At 44.0% G+C, this 20,272-nt stretch overlaps 1 protein-coding gene and 1 long non-coding RNA gene across 9 annotated transcripts in view; one reads left to right on the forward strand and one right to left on the reverse strand.

Moving 5' to 3' along the window:
- The window catches only part of LOC126997448 (NPC intracellular cholesterol transporter 1-like), a 30,164-nt gene that overhangs the window by 2,346 nt on the left and 7,546 nt on the right, over window positions 1–20,272 (forward strand). Inside the window, exons 2-14 of the mRNA XM_050858544.1 lie at window positions 5,875–6,049; window positions 6,355–6,555; window positions 6,636–6,816; window positions 10,950–11,100; window positions 12,243–12,435; window positions 14,174–14,266; window positions 15,653–15,735; window positions 16,858–16,992; window positions 17,274–17,387; window positions 17,697–17,878; window positions 18,591–18,800; window positions 19,446–19,653; window positions 19,841–19,957. Of these exons, the coding sequence (XP_050714501.1) occupies window positions 5,875–6,049; window positions 6,355–6,555; window positions 6,636–6,816; window positions 10,950–11,100; window positions 12,243–12,435; window positions 14,174–14,266; window positions 15,653–15,735; window positions 16,858–16,992; window positions 17,274–17,387; window positions 17,697–17,878; window positions 18,591–18,800; window positions 19,446–19,653; window positions 19,841–19,957 (2,043 nt within the window). The remainder of the gene's footprint in view (window positions 1–5,874; window positions 6,050–6,354; window positions 6,556–6,635; window positions 6,817–10,949; window positions 11,101–12,242; window positions 12,436–14,173; window positions 14,267–15,652; window positions 15,736–16,857; window positions 16,993–17,273; window positions 17,388–17,696; window positions 17,879–18,590; window positions 18,801–19,445; window positions 19,654–19,840; window positions 19,958–20,272) is intronic.
- Window positions 12,947–14,166, reverse strand: LOC126997452 (uncharacterized). Of its 8 annotated transcripts, XR_007752121.1 has the most exons (4): window positions 13,923–14,166; window positions 13,658–13,763; window positions 13,287–13,445; window positions 12,947–13,182 (listed from the first exon to the last, which is right to left on the reverse strand). It is a non-coding gene; the product is annotated as an uncharacterized LOC126997452 (long non-coding RNA). The 8 variants fall into 8 exon arrangements; XR_007752123.1 differs by having other exon boundaries at window positions 12,947–13,339; XR_007752118.1 differs by having other exon boundaries at window positions 12,947–13,445.

Below are 20,272 nucleotides of genomic sequence, written 5' to 3' on the forward strand. Positions count from 1 at the left end.
CCACCACAAATAACAGCACACCAACTCATATTTTTCTAGTAGTAATGAGAATAGTAGTCGTAGTAGTAGTAGTAGTAGTTGTAGTAGTAAAAGTTGTTATTGCTGTTGTTGTTCAGAAGGGAAGATAAGGGAAGAGAAGGGAAGATAAGGGAAGAAAAGTGAAGTGAAGTGAAGTGAAGTGAAGTGAAGTGAAGTGAAGTGAAGGGAAGGGAAGGGAAGGGAAGATAAGGGAAGAAAAGTGAAGTGAAGTGAAGGGAAGGGAAGGGAAGAGAAGGGAAGATAAGGGAAGATAAGGGAAGAAAAGTGAAGTGAAGGGAAGGGAAGGGAAGGGAAGAGAAGGGAAGGGAAGGGAAGGGAGGGGATGGTTAGCTGTTTTTAAAGGGCTACAAGGCTTTAATTACCTCCCTCCGAACCATTATGAGAAGAGCGATAATGCTTTTGACCACATGAAAAAACAATAACAACAACTAAGTCCTTGGATTGCAAAAGGGAAAAGATTATTATTGTTTTTTCATTTTTCATCATCTGTTGTGTAAAAAAAAAAAACGTATGACTTGTGAAAGGGGACTATGGCGCTGTGTGTGTGTGTGTGTGTGTGTGTGTGTGTGTGTGTGTGTGTGTGTGTGTGTGTGTGTGTGTGTGTGTGTGTGTGTGTTGTCTTTAGATTAGATAGGAGCGAAGAGAACGAGACTAGATAAAGACAAAAATGTTTAATCTGTTTGTGAATGTTGAGTGTGTTCTGTTTATCCATTTATGTCTAGTTTATACGGGGTCAGAAAAAGAAGGGTGGAAGAAGAGAGCAAGGGAAGAAATGGGAGAAGAGAGAAAGGTATATGAAGGAGAGGAAATGGGAGGAGGAAGGGCAGAGAAGGAAAGGAGAGGAGGAAGGGTAAAGAAGGAAAGAGGAGAGAAGGAAAGGGGAGGAGGAAGGGCAGAGAAGGAAAGGAGAGGAGGAAGGGTAAAGAAGGAAAGAGGAGAGAAGGAAAGGGGAGGAGGAAGGGTAGAGAAGGAAAGGAGAGGAGGAAGGGTAGAGAAGGAAAGAGGAGAGAAGGAAAGGAGAGGAGGGAGGGTAGAAAAAGAGATTGAAAAGGGAAGGAAATATGTAGGAAAGGAGAGAAGGAAGGGTAAAAACGGAGAGAGGAGAAAAGGGAAGGGATATGAATGGAAAGGGATCTGAAATTGAAGGGATATGAAGGAAAGGAGAGAAGGAAGGGTAAAAACGGAGAGAGGAGAAAAGGGAAGGGATATGAAGGGAAAGGGATGTGAAAGGAAAGGAGAGAGGGAAAGTTAGTAAAAGGAGAGGGAAGAAAAGAGATGTGTGGAAGAAGGGAACAGTGAAAGGACTAGGAAAGGAGAGAAAATGGAATATGAATGAAAAGAGAGCGTAGAAAAGAAGAGATAAGAAAGGAGAAATGTGGAAGGAGAGCAAAGGAAAGGGATATGAAGGGAAGAAGAGGAGAGAGAGTAGAAAATAAGAGAAAGGAGAGAACGGGATATGAAGGAAGGAAGAGGAAGAATGACAGAAAAGGAGAAAGTAGAAAAAAAATAAGGAGGAGATGAAGGAAAGGGATATGGAGGGAAGAAGAGGAGAGAAGGCAGAAAAGAAGAGAAAGGAGAGAAGGGGATATGAAGGAAGGAAGAGGAAGAATGACAGAAAAGGAGAAAGTAGAAAATAAAAAAGGAGAAAGAAAAATAAGTAAAAAAGTAAGAAAAAGTAAAATAAGTAAAAAAAAAGTAAGAAAATAAAAAAGTAAGATAAAAGTAAGTAAAAAAAGTAAGAAAAGAAAGTAGAAAATAAAAAAAGGAGAAAGTAGAAAAAGAAAAAAGATAGGAGTGAATGAAATATCTTAATACAAACATCCACTGACCCAATTAACCTATACTGTTATTGGTACCTTCATCCCCAAGCTTTCTAATACTCTTGCCTAACCAATCTCGCGGGCCAGAGTAATCACAGTCTTAGGGAGCTTTGGGTCATGTTATTAGCTCTCCCCACAGACTCTCATACACCGTTGCCAGATTATCGTACTCAGAGCATAGTATTTACCGGTTTCTGACGCCTAACTATTGCCAAGAAACATCAGGATCTAAGTATTTACCGGTTTCTGACGCCTAACTATTGGCAAGAAACATCAGGATCTAAGTATTTACCGGTTTCTGACGCCTAACTATTGCCAAGAAACATCAGGATCTAAGTATTTACCGGTTTCTGACGCCTAACTATTGCCAAGAAACATCAGGATCTAAGTATTTACCGGTTTCTGACGCCTAACTATTGCCAAGAAACATCAGGATCTAAGTATTTACCGGTTTCTGACGCCTAACTATTGCCAAGAAACATCAGGATCTAACTCTTTTAAGGATAACTATAAATGAGGTTCGTTAGTGGAGCCCAGAAGACAGTTTTGGGGTAGGAAGTCGGGAATTATAAGCGGCTGAGTACGACAATCTGACAACGTTGCTCTCATACCCTTGTTTAATCGATACGGTGAGAGAGAGCAAACAGCCTTACGTAGCTTAGGTTCGGGAGTGAGCTTCGTGGTTATGTATGCCTTGTAATTACCTCCTTGGCGCCTGATAGTGTTAGATAAAGAGGTGGCAGAGGGCAGGGCTGTGATAACTTGTTTGTTTAGTCGTAACAGTCCTGGTGGGGGATGGGGGGAGGGGCTGCTGGTTAGGTTAGGTTAGGTAAAGTTAGGTTGTTGTTTTAGCCAGATGTCTTGTAGTCAAAAGCATAAAACGGGCTTTTTTATGCGGGCTTTTTTGTGCGGGCTTTTTTTTTATTGTTTCCTTAATTTGTGCCCTTGTGCTGTCTCCTTGCTGTAAAAAAAAAATAAGTATACTGAAAAAAGTGGCCATACAGTTTAAAACCTTGAATTTTCGTTTGTGTAAGGTAAAGGTATAGTTGGGAGCATACGCTATAGCTGCGCGTGGCCGTGGTGCTTATCTCCGTCACATTGGCCCTTGAACCTGTTGGGGAGGGGGGGGTGGGGGGGAGAACCCATTAACCCGGGACACAGGACCAGTGCGACATCCGGGTTACCACAGACTACCTTCCCGAAAGAGTGGATGAACGGCTGGGTGAGCTGCACGCCGACTGCCCGGGCCGGGATTCGAACTTGGGCCAGCGGATTCGTAGCTATGAGCCTATGAACGCTAACCACTGCACCGTGAGGCGACGTTATTATACAGGTTCTTTTTCGTATTATTTTCTATCTTTTTCTTAGGCAGCTCGGCTCTCATAGTAAGCACGTACTGTAGCGGCCGTTATCAGGCACTAAGATAAAGGTAATCTCGTTAATGAAGCCTTCAATTAAGCCTTTAAGGAGGGAGTGCTGACGTCATTGTAAGTATTGAGTATTTTTTGAGGCTTGAAATACGTATGATGATGTAAGGTCTGAACAATATCTCTATTTATCTCTATTATCGATCGCAATCATCAACAATCATCAACATCCCCGGTAACCTTTGAACACGTTTCCTCCCCGTGATAAGTAGAGAGAAAGAGCTGGAAAACGGTTACCATCCTCTTTATCTGTTCGTGGTGTCATAACGAGCCACCTCGCCTCTCGCTATCTCCTGCCCCGTGACTGTGACGACGCTCATTTAGTTACGCGGCGACCCTGGCGGTGAGCTAATGAGAGAAAGGAGACAGGTATATATGTAGGTAGGTAGGTAGGTAGGTAGGGGGCAAGCTGAATGGGTAGAAGAGATGACGGCTGGAAAAGGGAGAAGGAAAAGAGAAAAAAGGGAAGGGTAGGAGGAAATGAAAGAGAGAAAGAGTAGGAAAGAAATGAAGAAGAGAAGGGAAGACAGGGTGGAAGGGAGGGAAGAGAAAATAAAGAAAATGAGAAAGGAAAGCCAACAGAAGGGAGGGAAAGAAGGGAAGGAAGAAGAGGAGGGAGGGGAAAGAGGAAATGGGAAAAGAGAAAGGAAGTATAGGGAAGTAAAAAAGGAAGGTTATGAAGGAAGAAGGGAACGAAGGGAGAAAAGGTAAAGGGAATGAATAGAAAATGTGAGGAAAGAAGAAAAAAATAAGGAAAAGGTGGAAGAGGGAGATTAGGGAAAAAAAGGGAAAAAAAGAATAAAAAATTGCAAGAATGGAGAAGAGAACGGAGAGGAAGGAAAGGAGAGGAGAGAGGGAGAGAAGGGAAAGAAAGAAAAAAAAAGAACAGGTGTAGAAAAGAGAGGAGGCGGAGAAGGTTATCTGTAGGCCTCAAGCATCATCATCATCATCATCATCAACATCAACAACAACAACATCAACATCATCAACATCATCAACGTCAACAACAACAACAACAACAACAACAACAACAACAACAACATCACCACCACCACCACCAACACACAACAACAACCACAACACACAACACTACACAACACAGCACAACGCAGTAATAATCGAGTTTTAAACGTGTTGTGGTTACTCATCTCTGCTGTCTTGAAAAAAAAAGTAGTATTGTATGTTGTTTTTGTCTTCATTTTCCTTTTTTTCTTTCTTTTCCCTTTATCTGGTTCCTCTTTTTTTTCTTTTCTTTCCTTCTTATCTATTGTTTTGTTATCGTTTCTATTTTTTTGTGATGTAAACTAAGATATTATTCTCTCTCTCTCTCTCTCTCTCTCTCTCTCAAGGTGGGAGTATGTTAAAGGGAAGGTCATTGTATAGAAAGGGGAATTACGGGGGAGAGGAAGACTGAGGGGAATAGAGGAAAAGTGAGGGAAGGTTGAATAGGGGAAGGGGAGTGGAGGGGGGATACGGAAAAGGGAGAGGAGGGGGAAAATAAGGAAAGGGGAGGGGATTTTGGGGACAGGGGAAGGGAATACGGAAAAGGGAGAGGAGGAGGAAAATAGGGGAAGGGGAGGGGAATTTTGGGACAAGGGAAGGGAATACCGTAAAGGGAGAAGGGGGGGGGGGATAATAGGGGAAGGGGAGGGGAATTGGGGACCAGGGAAATAGGGAAGGGGAGGGCTATGAATAGAGAAGGGAGGGGAAGAGGTGAGAATTTATTATGGGGGGGAGGAGGAGGAGGAAGAGATGTAGATTAGACAAGATTGTGGTCCATGCTGGTAAATTGGGGTTACTCTGATATCCCTCCTCCTCCTCCTCCTCCTCCTCATTTCATAATTCTTAATAAAAAACAAAAACACTTTCAGTATCTTACGCATGAGATTTGAGGCAGGATATCATGCATTTTCCTCTCATTATCGTCATGTTCATTGTTACACCTGAGATATTTAGTCACCAAGCAATTTTATGTCGTTGTTAATTTTACTGATATTAAGCGACTGTAGCAAATAAAAGAACGAAAATAACTACTACTACAACTACTAAAACTACTACCACTACTACTATCACTACTACTGCTAGCACTACCACTACGATTACTACCACTACCACTACTACTACTACTACCACTACCACTACGATTACTACCACTACTACTACCACTACCACTACCACTACGATTACTACCACTACTACTACCACTACCACTACGATTACTACCACTACCACTACTACTACTACCACCACTACCACTACGATTACTACCACTACTACTACCACTACTACTACTACTACAAATACTACTACTACTACTACTACAAATACTACTACTACTACAAATACTACTACTACAACTACTAATACAAATGCTACTACTACTACTACTACTACTACTACTACGATTACTACTACTATTACTGATGATGATAAAAATAATAATAACAGCTGCCCAACCCATCCTATCACCACTACAACAACCACCATCATCATCACTTTCAACACCCTTACTACCACCACCATTACTATAAACCCTCCCCCCACCCCCCACGAACCCGTCTCCTCACCACCTGGTCTTCTTCCCTCAGGCCCAGATACCCGACGAAGGCAGGTGTATCTGGTACGGCCCCGGCACACCGAACCCGGACAAGAACCCGAACCAGTACGTGAACGAGGCGTACACCGGGCCAGCTAAACTGATGAACGACAAGAACGCCCTCACCAGCATGGACGAACACTGCTCCACGCTGATGAAGGAGCTGAGTGAGTGTTGAACTGGGGCAGAGGGAGGAGGAGGAAGAGGAGGAGGAGGAGGAGGAAAACAGCGAGAGTAGTAGTGTTAGGGATGGGCGTTGGGTCAAGCCTTACCATCAGACACTTAGTTATAGCTTAGTTTGTCTCTTCTTCACTGCTCCGTGTGTGTAAAGCCTTTATTTTAAGACCAGAAGTCAAGTTAACCGCACCTTCGGGAATAATACCCATTTGATGTACAGCCATCAGTGAAATATTCAGGAGACATCTCAAACATCTCTGACGTTCTATTTCACCCTAACTTTGTGGTGCCGCAGGAACCGACTATGGGGATGACGGGAATGGGCTGCCAATGTGCTGCACCAAGTCCAACATCGACGACATGACGCTGCAGTTCGGGGCGCTGGACACCTTCATGGCGCAGTGTCCGGCGTGCCTGACCAACATTAAGATGAGCTTCTGCTACTTCACCTGCCACCCGCGACACTCCAACTTCCTCGTCCCCACCAGGATGCTAGGTGAGAGAGAGAGAGAGAGAGAGAGAGAGAGAGAGAGAGAGAGAGAGACCCCCATATACCCTCGTCGCCCTCCACTTCAGATTACAACGACACGGACACGGGGGAGCCGAAGCAGGCGGTGTGGGAGGTGGACTTCCACATCACCGACGACTACACCAACAAGACCTACGACTCGTGCGACGAAGTGTACATGTCGGAGCTCAACAGGCCAGCCATGACCATCATCTGCGGCAACTACGGCTACAACTGCGACCCCTACAAGTGAGTGAGTGCGTGCGGAGGCGACCTGGACCGACCGAGAGGCGTGGTGGTTGTGGTTGTTGATGATCGTGTTTTTTTTTTTTTTTTTTTTTACAGCAGAGGAGACAGTGCAAGGGCGTAAAAAAAAAAGATTGCCTGTGTTGTTGTGTTGTTGGTTTTGTTATTGGTGATTATGGTTGTGTTTGTGTTGTGTTATGGTGAGTTTTATTTGTCGTTTTCGTTTTGATTTTGTTGTCTGTGTGTTTTGTTTGCTGTTGTTGTTGTTGCTATTCATGTGTAGTAGTAGTAGTAGTAGTAGTAGTAGTAGTAGAAGTAGCAGTAGTAGTAGTAGTAGTAGTAGTAGTAGTAGAAGCAGCAGCAGTATTAGTATATATATTAGTATTAGAAGTAGTAGTAGTAGAAGTAGTAGTGGTAGTAGAAGTAGAAGTAGTAGTAGAAGCAGCAGCAGCAATAGCACCAGCACCAGTAGAAGTAGTAGTAGTAGTAGTAGTAGTAGTAGTAGTAGTAGAAGTAGTAGTATAGTGGTAGTAGTAGTAGTAGTAGTAGTAGTAGTAGTAGTAGTAGTAGCGAATGTAGAAAGGGTTGGGATAGTAGAGGTAGACTGTACGTTTCTTTTTCTTTAATTCAGCTCTCAAATCATATTTTAGCATAGCCTGACGTATGTTACAGTTATGGTGTTATTCGGTAAATGCAAAATAAGACAGAAAAAGGAGGAATAAGACAAGTATCCATTCGCTATGTTTGCTATGCTTGTTACGACATACCACTGCCTTGTAATTAATAAGTTGCTTCAAAACACACCAACTCTGTCATCCTTTGGTCCTGGCGTTGGCTCCATGTTACGTCACCTGCTTGCGTTACCCTCAGTTAAGTAATTAGCGCAGATCGTTGGTGGGTGATGCAATACTTGGAAAGAGATAGTAAGGCGCTGATTGAATGATGGAGGTTATGTTTGTCTTAAGGGCGGAGGTCGCGTGTCAGCGTTGATGCCGCGCAGTGCCATGACCTCACTCTTGGAAGGCCTTGTCAGTGCAGTTGTGAGGGAGGGGAAGGACGACGAGACGCCCCGACACGCATGCTCCTCTACTGGTGCCTTGAATCCAATGCTGAACCCTTGATCGTAATACTTAGTTCTTTCGAGTGTTTATTTTTTCCGATACTGAACTGATACTTATGATGGTGGTGCTTTTTCCTTCATTACTGAAGCGTTAAGTACAATGGGCAGACTCTTGTCCTTATTCTGAAACGCTAATTCAGATACGGAAGCTTGAAGTTCATTAATGGAACGAGAAGGCCACGTGGCTCCCTCAAGACGATGAAGCATTAGTTTGCTGTTAAGTTGGGATGAAGTATTACGTTTATTATGAAGAAGATGAATCACTAAGTTTTATTATGGAGTCGCTTAATGTTATCACTGAGACGATGAAGCGCGCTAAATTTATTATTAAGCTTAAGATTAAGACGATGTTCAAGCATGAAGTTTATTATCAAGTCGATGAATCACTAAAGGGGCAATTACACTGGACAAATTTTCCGCGGATCTTCAGTCAAACCACGATTTCCGCTGCGTGGTTCTCATTTGTTTCTTGTTATATTACTGCTGCTGATTTTTTTTTTTTTTTTTTTTTTTTACATTGCGGCCTATTGCGCCGGTAGGCTTCTTCCCGGTGGATCCTGATGGTCGGTCCAAGGCTTCTTTCCGGTGGGTCCTGATGGTCGGCCCAGCCCGTTCTGGCGCAGGCGAGTGTTTATAGTGGCGCCATCTTGCATTGATGATGGTGAGTAATACCGTCGTCCTTCGGGGAAATCTACCGTAGCCTTGGAAGATCGTGGACACGTCAGAAAACCACGGAAATATGAGAACCACGCCAGTGGAAATCGTGGTTTGACTGAAGATCCACGGAAAATATGCTCAGTGTAATAGTCCCTTAAGTTTATTATAGACTCGAGAGGCTAAGTGGCCCCCTCAAGATGTAGCTTGTGGTCCCTTCTCGTGACAGCCGATAAAGCATCTGGCCACTGATTTCGTTATCTGAGGCCGAATTATCAGTCCGATTACGGTATTTACATTTCATCATGAAACTGAAAACCTGAAACACTCATGCGTGCAGTAATAATTACCTCTGACGGGTTTCACTTGTCAATCAACACGGAAATACATTAATCAGTTGCTTATCTTGCAAAACAGAACTCTTTGTCCACTTTAGATGAAACATAACCGACCTAACATGTCTGAAGTAGTTTGGTTCTTATTGAGAGGTCGTGTTAATTTTCTTCGGCCACGTCCTCAGTAACCGCCAACAGCATCTTCCCCTTTGCCTCGTTCTCTTCAGTGGAGTTTGGAGGGAATGTCTGTATAGCGAATTATTTGGTGGTTTAGCTGGCCTTTTTTTTTGTTGCTTGAGGGATATTTTATTTATTTTTCTTGTTGCTTGAGGGATATTTTATTTATTTTTCTTGTTGCTTGAGGGATATTTTATTTATTTTTCTTGTTGCTTGAGGGATATTTTATTTATTTTTCTTGTTGCTTGAGGGATATTTTATTTATTTTTCTTGTTGCTTGAGGGATATTTTATTTATTTTTCTTGTTGCTTGAGGGATATTTTATTTATTTTTCTTGTTGCTTGAGGGATATTTTATTTATTTTTCTTGTTGCTTGAGGGATATTTTATTTATTTTTCTTGTTGCTTGAGGGATATTTTTTTTATTGCTCTCAAGCTGCCTCCCTTGCTGCAAAAAAAAAAAAAAAAAAAAAAATAACCGGCTCCTCTTTTTTTCTTATAGGTTGTTGTACTCTCCAAGACATCTTTAATCACCTCTTCCACATCCTCAATTTCATCAGACTGTTCCCATGTTTTTTTTTGTACTCCCCCAAACACTTTTTCCACATCCTCAATTTCATCAGACTGTTTCCATGTTTTTTTGTACTCCCTCAAACACTTTTTCCACATCCTCAATTTCATCAGACTGTTTCCATATTTTTTTTGTACTCCCTCAAACACTTTTTCCACATCATCAATTTCATCAGACTGTTTCCATGTTTTGTTTTTTTTACTCCCTCAAACACCTTTTTCCACATCCTCAATTTCATCAGACTGTTTCCATGTTTTTTTTTTTTTTACTCCCTCAAACACTTTTTCCACATCCTCAATTTCATCAGACTGTTTCCATGTTTTTTTGTACTCCCTCAAACACCTTTTTCCACATCCTTTCTACCTCATCACGTCTGCATTGTCTAAACTCCCTTATGCCTCCCTTTTCTCACACTCCTCCTTTTCCCCATCGTGCCTATATACAGTAACGCTTGGCCCTTCGTTCATTTGTATCCCGGCAGACTGTTCTTATGTTTTTTGTACTCCCTCAAACACCTTTTTCCACATCCTCTCTACCCTATCACGTCTGCATTTTCTAAACTCCCTTATGCCTCCCTTTTCTCACACTCCTTTTTTCCCCCATCGTGCCTACAGTAACGCTTGGTCCTTCGTTCATTTGTATCCCGGCAGACTGTTCTTATGGCTTTTGTTCTCCCTCAAACCCCTATTCCACATCCTCTCTACCCCATCATTTCTGCATTATCTAAACCTTATTATTATTCCCCTACCTTACACTCCTCTTTTACTCCTTTATTCCTTTACTCCTCCCTTGCACTGTTCTTATGCGTTTTGCACTCCCTCAAACTCCTTTTCGACATCCACTTTATCTCATCATGTCTACATTAACTTAACTCCCCCCCTTGACTTCCTTTCAATACACTCCTTTTTTACCGCACCATGTCTAACTCTAACACTCCTTTGTCGCTCATGTCCTCCGCCAGACTCTTTTTATGCGTTTTTCACTCCCTCAAATTCCTTTTCGACATCCACATTAACTTAACTTCCTTTTGTCTCCCTTTCCTTACACTCCTCTATTGCCGCATTATGTCTAACGCTAACACTCCTTCGTCGCTCGTGTCCTCCGCCAGACTTTTCTTTTGCGTTTTTCACTCTCTCAAACTCCTTTTCGACATCCTCTTTACCTCATCATGTCTACATTAACTTAACTCCCTCCCTTGACTCCCTTTGAATACAGTCATCTTTTACCGCATCATGTCTAACGCTAACACTCCTTCGTCCCTCGTGTCCTCCGCCATGCAGACTGTTTACCTTCTTCGGGGACAACAGCCATGCCCCCTTCAAAATCACCTACCGCTGGGCCAACACGACGGTGGTGGCGGAGGACGCGGACACGGGGGAGATGAGATCCATGACGCCCTTCGCGATGCCCACCACGCCCTGCAACAGCAACGTACGTATGGCTTGACCTGATGGGCGTGCTGTGGTGACCTAATGCACGGGGTTGTGTGCGTTTTATTATGACCTGCTAGACGTGGTATGAGTGACCTAGTGGATGTTGTATGTTAACCTTATGTTCCTGCTTGATGATTTCACTATAGTCCGGCAAATCTTAAGTGGCGGCTCTGACGTAGACAGCCCGCTAGACCCTGTTGCCACGTTTCCAACTGACCTCGCACACCGTGCCTCTCACACCCTTTCTCTTTCTCTCTCTCTCTCTCTCTCTCTCTCTCTCTCTCTCTCTCTCTCTCTCTCTCTCTCTCTCTCTCTCTCTCTCTCTCTGTGTGTGTGTGTGTGTGCGAGAAGAGTGGGGGTGTACTCTCATTCGGGGAGTATGGTGCACGACAATGCATAATAATAATAATAATAATAATGATAAACCTCTTTTAAAAAATGCACCAAGACTCTTTACCCCTTGGGTGATGTGGAAATAAGGTCAAAGTGTAATATTTTAATGTTCTTAGCGACCACTCCTTCCCCACTCCTTGGCCCAAGCGGAACCTCACCATTCACCTGCATGACTCACATCAAAATTTGCTTGACGGTCATGGCATACTCCATATATAGTCTGTCTCCATATTTTAACAGAATTGTGCCATATGACTGACATTGTATGGCAGATGGCAGACACACACCAAAAAATGGCAGAAATGCGATAATTAAAGCAGGCAGAGCAACTGGCAACTGCGGTGTGTTGGGTTGACTTGAGCTGACAACGCCGCGGTGGCAACGCTGCCAAGTGTTGTACAAATTTCTTTGTATTCACTCACAGGTAGAGAATCAATCATAAAAACCATATTTGTTTTTATACTAAAGTGAGAGAGAAAGAGAGAGAGACACGGGGGGAGAGAGAGAGAAGGGCGTGAGAGGCACGGTACTCGAGGTCAGTTAGAGACATAGCACCAGTGTCTAGCGGGCTGTCTACGTCAGAGCCGCCACTTAAGATTTGCCGGACTATAGCAAGTTTTTCTATTCCCATTCTCCATACTCTCTCTCTCTCTCTCTCTCTCTCTCTCTCTCTCTCTCTCTCTCTCTCTCTCTCTTATCCCCCCCCCACCTCCTAACTCAACCCTCCCTCCCTCCCTCACTCCCCAGGACACATCTTTGCACTGCCTCTGCTCGGACTGCCGCGACTCCTGCACCGCCTACCCCGATGTCCCGGAGTACAAGGAGTGGCCGATGGTGGGCTCCGTGGACGTCTTCACCTTCACCCTCATCATCGTCTACTGCATCCTCGCCGTCGCCATCATCGTCTCCGCGTGCACCTGCTGGAACAAGAATGGTGGAGGTAAGGATGAGGGCGAGGAATGAGTGTGGGAGGGAGAGAATGATAGGGAGGTGAAGATGGTTGTCGATTGTGAGATAATGACGGAGGTGCAGATGAAGATGGTGGGGGATGAATGCGGGAGTGAGTCAGTGATGAAGGTGTTGGGATGACGAGGGTGAAGAGTGAGGAATGAGTATGCATATGAATGAATGCGTGTATGAATGAATCATGTAAGCTGAAAAGACCATGACAGAGGGTAATGAAAGAGTGAATGAGTGAAGGAAAGGAAGAAAGAGAGCAAGACACGAAAAGGAGGAATGAATAGTGAGTGAATGAAAGAAGAATGGTATAGGTACGTGCACTAGACAAGCGAAGATAGCAGTGAAGAAATGAATAACTCTGTGGCCTTGGAAATAATCGTAACAGCCATGAAATACCCGGTTAATCTCCCCTGTGGCCTTGGAAATAGTCGTAACAGCCATGAAATACCCGGTTAATCTCCCCTGTGACCTTAGGAAATAATCGTAACAGCCATGAAATACCCGGTTAATCTCTGTGGCATTGGAAAATCGCCGTAACAGCCATGAAATACCCGGTTAATCTCTGTGGCCTTGGAAATAATCGTAACAGCCATGAAATACCCGGTTAATCTCCCCTGTGACCTTAGGAAATAATCGTAACAGCCATGAAATACCCGGTTAATCTCCCCTGTGACCTTAGGAAATAATCGTAACAGCCATGAAATACCCGGTTAATCTCCTCTGTGGCCTTGGAAATAATCGTAACAGCCATGAAATACCCGGTTAATCTCCTCTGTGGCCTTGGAAATAATCGTAACAGCCATGAAATACCCGGTTAATCTCCTCTGTGACCTTAGGAAATAATCGTAACAGCCATGAAATACCCGGTTAATCTCCCCTGTGACCTTAGGAAATAATCATAACAGCCATGAAATACCCGGTTAATCTCCCCTGTGACCTTAGGAAATAATCGTAACAGCCATGAAATACCCGGTTAATCTCCCCTGTGACCTTAGGAAATAATCATAACAGCCATGAAATACTCGGTTAATCTCCTCTGTGGCCTTAGGAAATAATCATAACAGCCATGAAATACCCGGTTAATCTCCTCTGTGACCTTAGGAAATAATCATAACAGCCATGAAATACCCGGTTAATCTCCCCTGTGACCTTAGGAAATAATCATAACAGCCATGAAATACCCGGTTAATCTCCCCTGTGACCTTAGGAAATAATCGTAACAGCCATGAAATACCCGGTTAATCTCCTCTGTGACCTTAGGAAATAATCGTAACAGCCATGAAATACCCGGTTAATCTTCTCTGTGACCTTAGGAAATAATCGTAACACCCATGAAATACCCGGTTAATCTTCCCTGTGACCTTAGGAAATAATCGTAACACCCATGAAATACCCGGTTAATCTCCACTGTGACCTTAGGAAATAATCGTAACAGCCATGAAATACCCGCTTAATCTTCTCTGTGACCTTAGGAAATAGCCGTAATGTGAGACCGGAAGTGAGAAATGAGGATGGGAAAGGGAAATGGTTAAAGGAACGAAGGGGAGAGAAAGGGAGAAGGGAGGAAAAAGGTAAAAAGGTAGCTGAGGAAGGGAGATGCTTAAGGGTTGAAGGAGAGAGAAAGAGAGTATACGTTCAAGAATATGGACCGATGTTGGACCGGGAAATTAACTCAGTCATTATGGAGTCAAGTTCACCTGACCCCTCTCCTCCCTCAGGCAGCAGATGTGACGCGACGTGCTCCTGCTGCCAGAACGTCAGCGCCAGCGTGGAGAAGGGCATCCAGAGCACCTTCACCACCTTCGGGAGAAGTGAGTGTTTTACGAGAACATGTTTGATCATCCTATATCCACCTAACCCGAATTTGACCTCTCTTTTGGCTACTCTTTACTTTTTTCTTTTATGGGAGCCGCGAGTAGCGTTTTTTTTTTTTTTATGTACTCTTTTTGTTGCCCTTGAGCCGTGACCTTAGATGTAAAAAAAAAAAAAAAATAATCATCGTTGCCATCAGACTTTACTCACCCTCTTCAAGACACATACTAACGGGCTTTTTCTGTTTCTTGTTAGCGGTGTTTTTTGTCTTTATCAGCGGGATTTTTTGTTTTAATCTACTTTTGCCTCTGAGCTGCTTCCTTAACTGTCCTCCACCTCTCTCTGTTAAATGTTAGTGTTCTCTTTTCTGCTCCCGTTAACGTTATAGTTCTTGGCCTACTTAACCTCTCCTGTTTTTGCCCGTGAGCTGCTTCCTTTACTGTTCTCCACCTCTCTCTGTTAAATTTTAGTGTTCTTCAGCCTGCCCCGGCAAATGTTTTAGTAATCTTTTTTTTTCCATCCGGTTCTCATCCTACTCAACCTCTCCTATTTTTGCCCTTGAGCTGCTTCCTTTACTGTTTTCCACCTTTCCTCTGTCTGAAGTTAGTGTCATCTGTTCTACTCCAGCAAAGGCTTTAATCTTACTTCTCCATCTAACTCTCTGCCTGCCCGACCTCATTTCCTGGCGTGTCACTCTGCCACTTAAGCTGTCAGTCTGCTATCAGTTATACCGTTATACGCATATGATATGACCTGCCCAAGTCCACTGCTTCCTCTTAATCATCATTATCTTTAATCTTTGTGTGTTCCCTAATCCATGATACTCTTTTTTTGCCTGTCACTGTAAAAAACGTGTCCAGGAAACTACGCATCACAGTAGTATTAATACGGACTAAGAACTCCCAGCTCGGTTAATATAATGCAAAGTGGGAGATGTCTATAGTTTAATGTATAGGATTAGACACTTTTCAACATTGCTGTTATTGACTTTCTTCATCACATTCTTCACCAATCAAAATATATTTCCGAACAGTCACATTCTCCTTTAATCATTGGATAATCCTTTACAATCACATTCTCACCCAGTCATAACATATTCCTTGACAGTCACATTCTCCATCACGTAATTCTCACGTAATTGACTGCTCTTTCGGCCTCCTCTTCGGATTCTGTACAGGAGCAGCGAGTAGCGGGCTTTATTTTATTGTTTCCTTTTTTTGTGCCCTTGTGCTGTCTCCTTTGCTGTAAAAAAAACCATTCCTTTACTTCCCCATTGCCATTGTCGTCGCTTTTCATCACATTTCTCATCCTCACTCTGACTCGCTTAGTGCCTGCCATTCGCCCCTCCATTTGTTGAAGACTTAGCCAGCATGTTTGTCTTTCAGCCGTGGCCAGGCATCCCTTCCTCTTCCTCTTCCTGGGCGCTGCGGTCATCGTCGGCCTCTCCATCGGCGTGATATGGCTCAAGGTACGGCCAGGCTCGGAAGCACATCACAACACTTACTAAACGGACTTAAATTGCTAAACTGACTAACCAAACTAACTAACTAAACTGACCCGATTGACTGACTAAACTGACTAACTAAACTTACTAAACTGACTTAATTGACTAACTAAACTGACTTAACTGATTGAATTGACTGACTAAGCTGACTAACTAAACTTACTAACTGACTAAACTAACTGACTAAACTTACTAAACTGACTTAATTGACTAACTAAACTGACTTAACTGATCGAATTGACTGACTAAGCTGACTAACTAAACTGACTAACTGACTTAACTAACTAACTAAACTGACTAACTAAACTAACTAACTAAACTTATTGACTGAACTAAGTAAACTGACTTACCAAACTGATTAACTAAATTAAAACTGACTAAAAGACTCGCCATTTACTAAACAGCGTCCATCCTCTCTGTTTTTAGCTCATTCTTTATGCTATCGGTTTTACGTCGGCCAATATTTTTGTGAGCTACTGTACGTGGGGTCCTGGCCAAAGGGTCGATCCTGTACTGCATCAAGGAGGGAGGGAAAGATACACTCTCTATTCACGTAAACTTCGAACATTAGCCCCGCCCACACCAACCCAGGATCCACCAATCACATGCAGCCCGAGTTGGAGAGGGGGCGTGGCTTGCTCACAGACTGGCCAATAATGTGCACTGAATGTGGAAAGGGGAGGAGCTTATTTTTGAAGCTAGCTTGAACAGAGAATTAGTCAAGGAAGGAGTAGGTGTAGCTATAGGTTCTTGCTACTACATTGATGGGAGATAAAGAGAGTATCGTTAGAGAAAGGAGCAGCAGGATTAGTCGTTACTGGAATGCTGATAAGGAAGAAGGGGAATGAATGATGAAATAGGTTACAAATATATGCATTAATAGAGTAAAGTTCAACGGTCATTTCTGTTTCTGTTTTTTGTTATTTGCCCTTGAACTGCCTCCCTTGCTGTAGAAAAAAAAATCAGTGTCTTCTTTAGCCTTGACGAAACGTGGAGTAAAGAAAAAAAAAAACAGGTAAAAAGATAAGAAGTAACTTGTTTTTCATCATACCATTCCATCATCACTCACTCTTCCCCCCCCCTCAGGTGACCACAGACCCCGTGGAGCTGTGGGCCTCGCCGACCTCAAGGACACGCAAGGACAAGGACTACTTCGATAGCCACTTCAACCCCTTCTACAGGACCACACAGATCATCATTGTGCCCAAAGGATACGAGTGGGTGAGGAAAGATAACTATTGCTACTTCTGCTACTACTACTACTACTACTACTACTATTGCTACTACTACTACTACTACTACTACTACTACTACTACTACTACTACTACTTCTACTGCCAACAACAATAATAATGATAAAAAATACAATCCTTAATAAGACGGATCATGTTTAACCTCCCTGCGGCCATCGCTACACACGCACACACAGAAGAAAACTCGTTTAATCAATCATTTTCTTTCTACTTCTCCTTTCCATTGCTGACCGACTCGCTCCCACCCAGACCAATGTCACGATCACAGACAACCTGGGAATCGAACGGGACTACCTCTTCGGACCGGCGCTCAACGAGGACTTCGTGCAGCGGGTCATGGAACTGCAGATCCAGATCAACAACGTGAGTCTTCTGCACTGCATAGCCAATCCCTGCTCCTTTAGTGGTCGTGCTCGGCGCTCGGCAGGTCGGCGGTGTGTTGGGGCAAAATGTAAATTTCGACTTACGACTAATCCGACTTGCGCCGAGCTTGTCGGAGCCTAACTCGTCGTGACTTGAGGACCACAGTGTGATAGATGGCGATGGATATAAGTCTTCTTGTCATCATGTTAGCAGCTTAGAAGAGAGAGAGAGAGAGAGAGTGAGTGTGTGTGAGTGTGTGTGCGCGCGCGCGCGCGTGTCCCTACTCAACCCCGTTCCTACCGTCTTCAGCTGGTGGCTGAGTATGATGGTGGGGAGGTGACGCTGACGGACGTGTGTGAGCGGCCCATGGAGCCCGCATACGACGACTGCCTCATCCAGAGCATCACCAACTACTGGCAGCTCGACCCCGAGAAGCTGAACAAGTCTATCGAGGAGGGAACCTACGCCAAGACGATGGTCACGTGCATCAGGTAGGGAATGGCCTCGACGCTCCAAAATGTTACGTACTAAGTTGCGCGACGAGTGTTCATGGCAGGAAATGAGTCGCCGAGGTTCCTGTATCACGCCTGATTTTTCCAACGTTGTAATAGTCTTTATTAGTAATAGTGTGCGAGATTTGTCTTTTTTACCCGTATTTCAAGGCGTGGTTAGTTTTTCTATATTTTTATTTAACTTTTTACGACTAACAGTGTAATTATATCGACTTAACTCTGTGAAAATCCAACGCTTCTACCTAACACTGTCCTAAAAATGAAGCACAGAGCCAAACTAGCCACATAATTTAATAAATAGTAATACGATGTTTTAGAGAATCTGGAGTTAGTCACCGAAATCCTTGTATTAAGTCTTTGTTGTCCATGATGTAAATATATAAATTATCCATGATATCGGGTCGTGAATGACCGTTTACTCGAAGGCAATCCTGTAGCTCGTGATATTTCAGCAAAGAAGAAATGGATGTTTTTGCAACGATTACTTATTACTTCTTTTTTACGTGTTCACCTGCGCCCTAAACGTTCCTTTCCACAGCACGAAAGATTCACAGTGATATGCTTTTTCATCCTTTTTTTTCTTCTTACAACACGTCTTGAACACGGTGATACATGAACACTATGAAAAGATAGCAACATGTCTACCTTCCCCGCCCTCAGCCTTCAATGTCTTCTTTTCCTTCCCATGCAGCAACCCGACCAACGTGGATGTCGATTACTGTCTGGGGTCATACGGCGGCCCGGTGTTGCCCTATACGGCCCTCGGCGGCTACCTGAAGGAAGGCGAGGTGCTTGCCCTGGAGCCGCAGTACACCGAGTCCACGGCCCTCATCATCACCATCCTCATCTCCAACTACCTGGACAAAGACGAACTCGGCCCAGCTTTGGCGTGGGAGAAGAGGTACACTATTCCTGCTTTTTGTTACTCGTGTGGCCTTCGCTGTGCTTCCTTGGTGTCTTCTTAGATATAAAAGCTAAAGTTGGGGACGTACATTGTAGCTGCGCGTGGCCCCGGTGCTCATCTCCGTCTCTTCGGCAAGTGTAACATCCAGGTTAGCACATTTTACCTTATCTAGGCTTCCCCATGTACCCATCTATCGACCAGCCAGAACGGGAGGGTGCATGAGGCTGTGGGCTGTGTGTCAACTGCCCGGACTGGGATCGGAACTTGGGCCCACGGACTTGTAGCTAGGCGTTCTAACCATTATACCACAGAGGCACATAGATCCTTGCCATATACCTTGGGTTGGTGTTATAGGGTGGTGTGACGCATCAGGATGGTAGGATATTGAAACACCAAGAAGTCTGTGGAGGACTTCTGGGTTAAGCCAAAGGTAACAATACTTGCCCCCGAAATAGGGTGATGGTTAAAAGAAAAAAGCGGGAGTAAAATTAAAAAAGATATGAGGGTGACAACTATGAAGCCTTGGACATGTAATAAAATGAAAAAGTTGAGGTGCTACGAGGTATGTATAAGAGATTCCTGGAATGTTTTGTGCAAAGATATTCCAAGTTGGCCAGTATGATAACGCTGTGTCACTCGCAGGTTCCTCGACTTCATGAAGGAAGTGACCACGGACGAGGAGTGGACCGTTGACATGGACATCGCCTTCAACGCCGAGCGAGGCATCGAGGACGAGCTGAAGCGAGAGAGTCAGAATGACGCGGTCACCATCCTCATCAGTTACCTCATCATGTTCGCCTACATCACCCTCGCGCTGGGCAACCTCTCCGCCGAGTGCAACAGGCTGCTGGTAAGGGTTGTGCTGCATTACGCCATCAGGCACACAAGTCATGACCTGACACTTCTTTTCGTTTCCCGATGATCTTTTTCCTTGGGCTTCCCCGCTGCCGCCTGTGTATGGGTGTGCAACGCTTTGGTCTGCAGCGACCCACCATCCTGTCCTGTTTTTTCTGACACTGCTACTTTGCCTTCTGCAGATCGAGAGCAGGATCGTCCTGGCCTTGAGCGGCGTCACCCTCGTCATGTTGTCTGTCGTGGCATCGCTCGGCTTCTATGGTTACGTTGCCGTGCCTGCCACGCTCTTCGTCATCGAGGTGAGTTTTCGTTTTTTCCACATTAAAAGTTGTGCATGTTTACCCAAATTGTGTTTGTGTACCTGAAGACGAAACTCTGATCCTTCGAGTTAAGAACGGTATTATGGATCATGCTCGCTGGTACTTGGATACTTATTACTGCTGACACTTGCAAGAAGGGCTGATTGTCCCTGAAGACTGATGAATTTCCTCTGAACTGTCTTTCAAGCACTCATGTTGCATGATTTCTTTGAGAACAAATACAATTAATATAATGATTCCAGCAGCCATGCTGGTGATATTTACTTTTGCAGTGGAGTTTGTTTTGTCGTGTTT

Source organism: Eriocheir sinensis, chromosome 12 (assembly GCF_024679095.1).
Source record: "Eriocheir sinensis breed Jianghai 21 chromosome 12, ASM2467909v1, whole genome shotgun sequence".
NCBI classification, from domain to species: Eukaryota; Metazoa; Arthropoda; class Malacostraca; order Decapoda; family Varunidae; genus Eriocheir; species Eriocheir sinensis.